Genomic DNA, 10,289 nt, shown 5'->3' with positions numbered 1-10,289 from the left:
ACTTTGCCAAGAAAACCTCAAATGGGATCATGAAGAGTCGGACATGACTAAAATAACTGAACAACAAGTTTGTGACCCTAGCCTGAGGATAATTAACCTGAGCTCTGTGACTTTGTTGTTTTTTTTTTTAAATTTTGATAACTGTATTTTTTAAAAAATTGATTTCCTTTGGAATATTATGTACTTTAGTTTATACATTTAAAAACACTGTTCTAAAAAGAGGTCCATGGGTTTCACCAGTATGCTGAAAGTGTTTGTGATATAAACAAAGGTGAAGACCCCACCTTCCCAGATCCAGAATGCTACAGTGCCTCTCTCTGGAATAATAAGGACTGTTCTGCATGTACAATGATAGAAAGAGGCACATTTGGCTTTATTTAAGTTCATCATTGATGAAATAGTTCCAAATAGCAATTATCCCAAACAACCAACCTATTTATATTCAGTAGATGAGTACTTCCTTTGTGGTTGCAAAGGTATGCAGAGTTCTGCATTTCTGTCCATATTAGTCATGAGCAGAGAAGGACAAGGTATTTTCCTAAAAGGAATTGTTAGTTTTGTTTACCCGAGGGAAAGGAGAAGACTGTAGAAGTTAAAATGACTCTGGATACACTAGAAATGAAAACAAAAATGTTATAGCAAGGTAATCTGATGATTACTTCACTCAGTTTAAAAAAAAAAAATCAACCTTAATAAGTACCTGCTTCCCAGAAGACCAATTCTTTCTATTGCTTCCGTGACTGCATTTGTACCCCCTGAAGTTTCGGATGGCTCAGATACAACACTGGCTATGGAAAGGTCAGGAGGAGGCACCTGAGATTGGAGAAGTTCATTAACAGAGTACAGAAACTAAATTTCAGAAACATCAGTGACTATTCTTAAAGGCATATAGATAAAAAATGATAAATTTAATTTTTAGTAGGAAATGAGAATAAGAAACATTTCAGGTGCACATTAGGTCAATAAAATACTAATACAATGTACAAATTTTCTATTTCTTCTGATTGCTGAGTGACATTTAATACAATTCTATTCAACGAGCATTTATTATGTACTGTGCCACGTATTGTTAGTAGGTACTGTAGATATAAAGACAAAAACACATCGGTGTGTGGTCTCATGGGGCTTACATTCTTTCACTGTCAACGTTTTTGAATGAATTATCTAAAGAGAATTCCAATCACATGATTGGTATCATAGGATTTAGGGATAGAAAGGATCAGAAATATCATTTAATCCAATCAACTAATTTTACAGAGAAGGAAACTGAGGTCCAGGGAGGGGAAATGATTTTCTCAAGGTCACAAAGTTAGTCAGTGGCAAAGATGGGATATAAACCTAGGTCATCTGACTCCAAATACAGTGGTCCTTCCTTTGCCCTATTTTTTTAGTCTTTTAAAAAAAAAAATCATCATCCAAACTAAAGATGTGTTCCTTAGGATCTTAATTCTATTCTTTTTTATTTAATTGCATTTCTCTAATCTTCAGAAACACAATAGTTCACTAACAAGATCACCCAGAAACATTGCAGCATGGTGTCTGAAACTGCTGTTATGGTGGCAGAAATGGTTATTAACAGTAATTTACAAATGTCAGTAGATTCTGGGGGAGGCAAGCTAGTTATAAGGAAAGAAACTTTAAGTCAAGTAAAAGGAAGAAACCACTAAAGTATTACTATTAAATGCAGAAACTACTTATATAACGTGCATTAGGATCCTAGTATATCAGAGCTGGTCCAACATTATAATTTTACAGATGAGGAAACTGAGGCCCAAGGAATGGAAGTAACTTGTTCAAGAAAATATGGTGGGTAATTAGCAGAGCTGAGATTTGAACCTAATTATTCTGATTCAAAATTCAGTGTTCTTTTCACCAATAACTAAAATTTCTATTACTTTGGGGGTTTTTTTGGAGGGGGCAGAGTCTATTCAACTTAGCAAAGTTTCAGGAAGGTGTTCTTAACCTGGGTTCCACAGAATCACAAGGGTCAGTGGATAGATTTAGGGGAATATATGAACTTGGATGAGAAAAATTAAAATTTTACTTCAAGATACTTGGTTTCTTTTGTAATACTATTATTTTATTTTACGTATTTGAAGGCATTATTGTGAGAAGGGGTCCACTGGCTTCACCAAATTGCCAATGGCGTTATGAGCCAAAAAAAAAGGTTAAGAACCGTTGGTCCAGGGAGATCTTCCAGGAAGCTGGATCTAGGCTCATATTAAAGAAATCCATGGAAAGAGCAGACTTCAAGTAAAAAGACCTAGGTTCAAGACCCAGCTCTGCCTTTTACTAATGGTGAAACCTTAAGTAAATCACCTAATCTGTTCACGTCTGTTTGTTCATCTCTAAAATGGGAATAATAATATTCATTATTCTTAACTCAAGTATTATTGTGTGGATCAAATAAGACAGTTATAATATAATGGAAAGGACCTGGGACTTTGAGGCAGGAGAGCTGGACCTTAGTTCCAACTCTGACACGTGCTAGCAGTGTTACCATGAGCAAGTTAATTAAGCTCTTGGAGTCCGCTTCCTTCTTTGTTAAATGGTGACAATAAATACTTGTTCTAGCTACTTCACAGGGTTGTTGTGATGAAAACATTTGTATGCCTTAAAGTCACCATCTGCCTTAAAGTCCTATAGCACATAAAATTGTAATTATTATTTATTTGTAATGTTTTAGGAAGGAGCTGAACTAGATGAGCTCTAATGTGCCTTCCAATCCTATCACTCTAGGATTTTAATGAATGTGAAAGCATTTTATACATTATAATATCATAGAAACATAAGCTATTACTTTATTTTATTTTTTATTTTTATTTATTATTTTAATTTTTATTCATATCCTTTAGCTTTGAATCATCTTCCACATTGCCCCCTTCTCCTAGGAGAAGGATCAGAAAGAGACAAAAAAGGCAATTTAGCAAAGTTAACCAACATATCAACTGTGCCTGACAATTTTTGCCATTATCTACATCAAGAGTTCTTCACCTCCGCAAATGAGGGAGTTGTACTTTCTTATCTCTTCTTTGGAACCAAGCTTGGTCATTATAATTACAAAGTGTTCAGCTGCTTTTTTTTTTTTTAATTTTTGCTAGGCAATGGGGTTAAGTGACTTGCCCAGGGTCACACAGCTACTAAGTGTCAAGTGTCTGAGGCTGAATTTGAACTCAGGTGCTCCTGATTCCAGGGCCAGTGCTGTATCCACTGTGCCACTTAGCTGCCTCAATCAGCTGCTTTTTAAAAAATGGTGTTTTTTCCACTGACATTGTTGTAGTAATTACATAGATTGTTTCCTTGGTTCTGCTTATTTTGCTTTGTATCAATTCACATAATTCTTCCTATGCTTCTCTGTATTTTTCATAGTCATCATTTCTTAGTGGTGCAAGAATATTCCATTACATTTATGTACGATTTGTTTAGCCATTCTCCAATCAATGGACACACATATTGTGGTTATTATTATTATTATCACCATCATCATCATCATCCTTATCATTATCATTATACTACCAGGAAACTATAGCCTGGAAAAACTCTGATGTCTGTGTTGGGAAACTGCATATTATGTCTACAGTAAAGTTATAAGCATTCTAAAACCTGTTAATTTTATACTGTACTGGTCTTTCCTTTAGTGTATTCTTTAAATGGATTCAAATCTATTGTCTCTGTTTTGGATCATTAAAGAAGGTTTGAATGACTGCTGCTTAGTGTAAAGATCCTTTATTCATTTAATGATGAAATATACATTTATTAGCCTTTTAAAACAGTCAGGAACTAAAAGGCATGAAATGTCACTGTTTAATCACAATCTACTTATTACTACTAATTTTGTCTCTCATGTGCTCAAGGAAGGATAATCAAGGACCTTTAGACCTTGAATTAAAAAATCTGGCTCCTCAAAAAAACCTCTTGACTTCATGAAAAATTTCTAAAGAGTAGAATTTTTTTTTTAAATTTTTCAGAAGTAGTGCAGGTCACTAATGTGACTACTTAGAAACACCATCCTTTAAAAAAAAATCTAGAGTACTAATCTGTAACGTTCATTCATTCAACAAATATTTATTAAACATCTATATATAATGTAATTTGTTAGTTGCTGGGGGTCATATAACAATAAATAAGGTATGATTTCTGTCTTCAATGAGGTTAGTCTACTAGGAAAAATAAGATATGGACACAGGAAAATGTACAAATTAGAATATGATGAGCACATAAGAGGAGTATCAAGTGCTAGATAAAGTATTTTATTGGTGGTGGTTTATTGAAAATGTAAGGTGCTCTTTTCCTGAAATTTCTATATCTTATTTACTACTTTGCATAGTTTTATACCTTATGTACCTACAGGTACATAAGTATAAAATGGCATGCATTGCCAGAGCTAGCTCAGTGTCTGGGAGGCTCTAACGGAAAGTGTGAGAGAGAAGAGGTATTAGGCTGTCTACCAAAGTGAAAGTCTACAGAGCCATTGTGATGACCTCATTGTTGTATGCCTATGAAACTTGGACAGTATACCAGCACCATGCCACAAAATTGAATCGTTTCCACTTGAGTTATCTTAGTAAGGATTCTGAAGATTACCTGGCAAGATAAGGCATGGGAAACTGAAGTCATTTCTTGAGCTGAACTGGCAAGCATTCAAACTCTGATGGGCTGGCCACATTATTCAAATGCCAAAAGTATGTTTGCCTAAAAGGCTATTTTATGGAGAACTCACACAAGGTAAGCACTTACATGGAGGTCAGAAGAAGCAATACAAGGACACTCTCAAGGTCTCTCTGAAGAACTTTGGAATGACTAATCTGGAAATGTTTTACATAATTGCACATGTATAACCTATATCTGATTGCTTAGCATCTAAGGGAGGGGGGTGAGAAAGAAGGGAGAGAGAGAAGGACGGATAGAATTTGGAACTCAAAACTTTAAATAAAAATGTTTAAAAAATTGGAAAAAAAAATAACTTTGGAATTAATTGTGAAACACGGGAGACACTGGCACAGGATCACCCAGAAAAGCTTGCGTACATCAAAAAAGGTGATATACTCTATGAGCAAAGCAGAATTGCTCAAAAGAGACATGAGGTGCAAATTTCAAGCCATCTCCACTCCAAATGTTCACACAGAATATTTGTGCTTTTGAGCTCACATTGGTCTGATCAGCCACAATCAGACATCCTGTACCTTGACCCAGCCTAATGATGCCATTTTGGTCTTCTTAGAGAAAGAAGGACAACGACCAACCTATAGGTTTGATTTCAAGGAGCTAATTTGAGAAAAATCGTGTGGTATCTAGCATCCCTTAAAGGAACCGCACTTTGTCCATGTGTGTTTCAGTCACTACTTTTTCATAAAGAATGCTTATAATGTTTCCCAGTTCCCCCTTTTTGGTAACACATTTCTAATAAGCTACTCACATAAAGTACTATCCTTTCTTTGCAAAATGCTATAATTAGTCCTTATCACAATTTGGAATAGGTGAAGAGAAGGGAATCATCTGGGGTTGGATAAGTGCTATCATTGACCAAGTTTATCTCAGGTAGAGCATATCATGTTATGTTGATATACTAAACAGAAAAAGTTCATGGGGGAAAAAAGGAGAGGTGAGATGAGAAGGTATGTAATTATTATGATGTGGTAAGTTCTTTTTTTTTTTTTAGGCAATTGGGTTAAGTGACTTGCCCAGGGTCACACAGCTAGTAAGTGACAAGTGTTTGGTCTGAGGCCGGATTTGAACTCAGGTCCTCCTGACTTCAGGGCCGGTGCTCTATCCACTGCGCCACCTACTTGCCCCAGGACGGGGTAAGTTCTAAGAAATCATAAGTTGATTCTAAAGAATAAAATGGAGATGTTGTAAGGGCTATTCTAATTGTTCTACATAGGTATAATTAGTACAGGGAGTATTCCAATGTAAGATTTGAACAAATGCATATCAGTTTTTTGAAGAAGTAGACAGAATGAAGCAGAGGAAAATAATTTTTAACTAGCAGTGAAATACAATTAGAAGAGAAATAGAATGATATTTGGATTCTATATTAAAAATCCTTTAAACAAAAAGATGCAGCTAGAAGAAGATACATGGATTAGGGTAAAATTTGCATTAAATATCTCAAATAAAAGTTGGACAACCAAAATTTATAAGAATTTGATGTACATTTCTAAGATCATGAAATATTCCCAAAAGACAAGAACTCAAAGAATGTGAACAAATAGTTTTCAAAAGAATAAAAACTATCAACAAGCATATGAAAATTTGTTCAAAATCACTAATCAGAGAAATGCAAATTAAAATAACTCAGAAGTACCATTTCACATGCTTCAAATTAGAAAAGATAGGAAAATTTCAATGTTGGAGGGACTGTGGGAAGACAGACATGCTTATTCACTGCTGGTAAAACTGTGATTTGGTCCAAATGTTCTGGAAAACAATTTGGAATTATGCAACAAAAAATGCTAAATTATTGAAACACTTTGACTCAGAAATCCCACCATTGGAATTATACTTCAAGCCAGTTAATGACATCAAGAAAAGGCCCATATGTCCAAATATACTCATAGCTGCATTATTATTTGTAATAACAAAAAGCTTGGGGTGTGGGGGGGAATGCGCCCAACAACTGGGAAATGGCTGAACAAATTATAACATGAGTGTAATGGAATATTACTCTGTTATAAAAGATGACTAATCTGGAGAATTCAGAGAAACAGAGGATATTTATATCAAATGATGAAGAATGAAGAAATAATAGCTAACATAACAACATATCCAGTGACCACAAAATGTAAATAAAGGTAACAAAATAGTCAAAGACAATGGTCAATGTTGGTACCATATTATCAAAGTGAAAACAAGTTGTCTTCCTTTGTGATAACAAGAGGTAAACTGCAAAAATGGAAAGTGATTTGTACTACCAGTACTAATCATGCTGTTAGGCAGTTTTGCTCAGTTATGTTTAAGGAACGTACTCTACGGTGGGTGTTGTTTGGGTATTTGTTGGGAAGTGTAGACTTTATCAAAATAAAATTGTATAGTAAAAAAGAAAGTGGACAAGACAACCAGAGCTGCAAAGTTGGTTGTATCTCCCAGGCCCTCAGAAGTTCAGATGTGTAAGGTGGTTCCAGGGAAAGCCATGTGCTCCAAACTGTTACCATCTTTGAGGTAGGTTGTGTATGTTGCTGTTGGAAGAGTTGGGTGGTGGTAATCGGCAATTAGTGATTTCTTCCCTGGTTACCTACGTGAGGGGCAGTTCCCAGAGTATAATGGAAATCCTGGAAATAAAGAGCACACTGACCCAACTTCCTATTATTTTCTGCCTCACTGATACCTTACATTTATATTGCAACAGGTATTAACAAAGTGCTTTACAAATATTACATCATTTGATCTTCACAACCCTGGGAAGCAGGTAGTACAAGCATCATTCCCATTTTAAAAATGAAGCACCTGAGATTCAAGAGAAGTAGAATGCTTTGTTTAAGGTCACAATGCTAGGAAGCAATGGAGCTGGACTTAATTTAGGCCTCTAAATGCCAAGTCCAGTGTTCTATGTGATACCATGTCTTTTATTTATTCACTATATTTGAAGGGATAAAATTTCACTTACATCAAGGGCAGTAAAAGGGAATTCTTCCACTTCCTTCAGAAGATTAGCCCAAGATTTCACTGGTGGATCCTCCTCTTCCTATTATGAGAGGTCAAAAAGAAGTTCTAGCTAAAGCAAATGTTGTTAGATATAGATTTGGCAATTGGTCTCTTGGAAGAGCAATACCTATTGCAAAGTGATTACAGGAACTTCCCTGTCTTACCTCACCATACTGGCTACCTTGACCTTAGGCCTACATCCTTCTTTTTAAAAATGACAATAGAAAGAATTAAAGAGATGTGTTCAAATCATAATTAGCTTTTCCCCAGGTGACATGGCAGTGCATAGAACACTCAGCTAAGAATCTGGATGCCTGAGTTCAAGTCAGTCCTCTCTACCAATTATTGGTTGTGTGATTTGAGGCAAACTTTCTGTGCATCAGTTTCCTCACCCATGAAACTGGGTAAATCATACCTGCCCTGTCTACCTTGGAGTTATCATAAGGATCAAGTGAAGTAACACAAAGTGATTTGCAAACTATGAAGTGTTATGCAAATGCCAGTTATTGTTATTAATATTAAATCAGAGAAAGCAAGAACTTGCAGGAGAAAGGAAGCAACTGCCTAAAGCATCTGAGGATTTGCCTAAATTGAGCATTCTCTAGAACCTAACACCTTTGAGTTGGGATGTTATCATGTATTCTATTCTAGGTGCCATTAGGAGAATTACCACTTACACCTGTGTTTTGCATAACAGTACACCTATGTTGAATAAAGAAATATTAACTTCTTCTCTCTCCACTGATTTCTGAATGCTTCTGCAACTTATTCAGCTGTCCAACGTACCTTTTGTTGGCTAGCCAGAGTGTCTGCCTTTCTGCTAATGATTTCCTTTTGTAAAGTTTCATTTTCGACTTGTATAGCCCTGAGGACAGCTGAGGCATCTTCTTCAGGATCTTCATCCTTACATATGTTCTTTCGTGTGGCAGATAGAGGCCTCTCTTTTCGGCTTCCTGGTCCTGACAGTAGAAAGTGAGATGACATTCCTTTAGACCACACTGACAGGGAGAAGTACAAATGATATTACATTTGCCCAAACCTCTTCTATACCATCTTGGATATCAAGAGATTCTTTTACTGGAACTCAATTTGAAGCGTTAAGTTAGGTCACATCACTTAACATTTGTTGTCAAAGGCTGATTAATGTAATCACTGAACTTTAAGCTGAAGGGGACCTTGGAGGTCATCTAGTACAACTCACTCATTTTAAAGATGAGGAAACTGAAATCCCGTTAGGTAAAGTGCCAAAGCACAAAGGTAGGACTAGAACCTGTGCCCCTTGACCCCAAGTTCAGTGCTCCTTCCATTATACAACAGTTTTTCCTGTGATAGTATGGACAAATATAGACTTTCCCCCTACCAAGATACTGCTCTGATGTGTCATCGTGGTCCTAAAGTTACTCTGGGTTCTCGAATACTATGCTAGTGTGGTGTAAGTCAAAAACTGCATCTGTCCCCTAAGGACCAGCCTACTAAGTTTGAGAGGGCTCATTGGAAGAAAGTCAGTCCTCGGGTGATTAATGATTTTTGGCTCCAGTTTGTCTCCTGCTGTGTGGGGGAGGTTTCAGTCTATTTTGGTGGAGGGAATATTCACATCAATGAAGTCATGGATTTGTGGAGCACTGAAGTGCGAAGCATAAAGCAACTTCAATATGTTTAGATGCACAACTTGACTCAAGCACCTCTATTACCCATTATGGACCAAACATAAAGGCTGTTCATTAAATAACATGCTCCGATTTGTATCTGTTTGGGTAAGCCATCACAGCAACCAAAGGCGGACAAATCTTGTTGCAGCATTTGAATCTCCCTTTCTGCTCTTGAGTCTTACTGAGATCCAACATGTGGAAGTTAAGCAACTGCAATAGCAAAGAAAAGCATTCTCAGTGGGTGGAGGAATACTGGCATTCTCAAAAGCGTGAAAAAAAAAAATCTAGGATGAGTCTACAGTGGTAGTTTCCAGCACTGCTAGGATAATATGTTTTGAATGGAGATGTTCCCCTCATGAAAAGGATGCCACTCTGCTATGTATGTATGTCTATTCAGTAGGCAATCTATAAGTCTGGTTTAGGGTATTCAAGGGTATTAAGATTTCTTTCTATGTCTGATTATGGGTGGCTTGGTGATTAAAAAATTAGGTAGCATTGTTTTCCATCAGACTCTTGTGTAGTCCTCAGAAAAACTTACCTCCTAAAGTGCTGCTTCTATGATCATAAAAATGAAGAATTGATTGAATGCTCAGTGGGGACAGATATCCAATTCTCTCTAACCCCATTCAATGTCCTTCCTTCTCCTTTAAACATAACAGCCTTCTTTCCTTTCAGAAGCTATTTGACCATCTCCAGGGCTTAGGAATTTAGAAAATAAAACTGCCAGAATGATACTACTATGTCAGACTGATAGGATGACAGTCGGAATTAGCAAACCACTGAATCTATTTACCAGTCGGTCACTGGGACACAGGACGAATATTTTTTACTTTGTATAAATGAGGACTAGCAAAATCTGCAACAGACCTCACAGTGCCCTTGCTGTACAGAATTTTAAAAATGATCCAAAATACCCATTTTTCACTTCTGTCGATAAAGGTATGCAGTGAGAGCGCCCATGAAAAGGCACATGAAACTAGGAGATGATCTGGGTTCTAC

The 10,289-nt window shown here is 36.5% G+C and overlaps 1 protein-coding gene across 6 annotated transcripts in view; it reads right to left on the bottom strand.

Annotated features, from left to right (window-relative positions):
- The window catches only part of KIAA0556 (KIAA0556 ortholog), a 195,645-nt gene that overhangs the window by 75,965 nt on the left and 109,391 nt on the right, over nucleotides 1–10,289 (bottom strand). For 5 of the 6 annotated variants that reach the window (XM_027862849.1, XM_027862850.1, XM_027862853.1 and 2 more), the window contains 3 exons: nucleotides 8,428–8,600; nucleotides 7,604–7,681; nucleotides 701–813 (listed from right to left, as the gene is read on the bottom strand). In XM_027862849.1, the coding sequence (XP_027718650.1) occupies nucleotides 701–813; nucleotides 7,604–7,681; nucleotides 8,428–8,600 (364 nt within the window). The remainder of the gene's footprint in view (nucleotides 1–700; nucleotides 814–7,603; nucleotides 7,682–8,427; nucleotides 8,601–10,289) is intronic. The other variant, XM_027862851.1, reaches the window with a different exon arrangement.

This window comes from Vombatus ursinus, unplaced genomic scaffold (assembly GCF_900497805.2).
Source record: "Vombatus ursinus unplaced genomic scaffold, bare-nosed wombat genome assembly UNPS02014770.1, whole genome shotgun sequence".
Classification (NCBI taxonomy): Eukaryota; Metazoa; Chordata; class Mammalia; order Diprotodontia; family Vombatidae; genus Vombatus; species Vombatus ursinus.
Note: the sequence above shows the minus strand (reverse complement) of the source record. Positions and strands in the feature narration are given on the sequence as shown.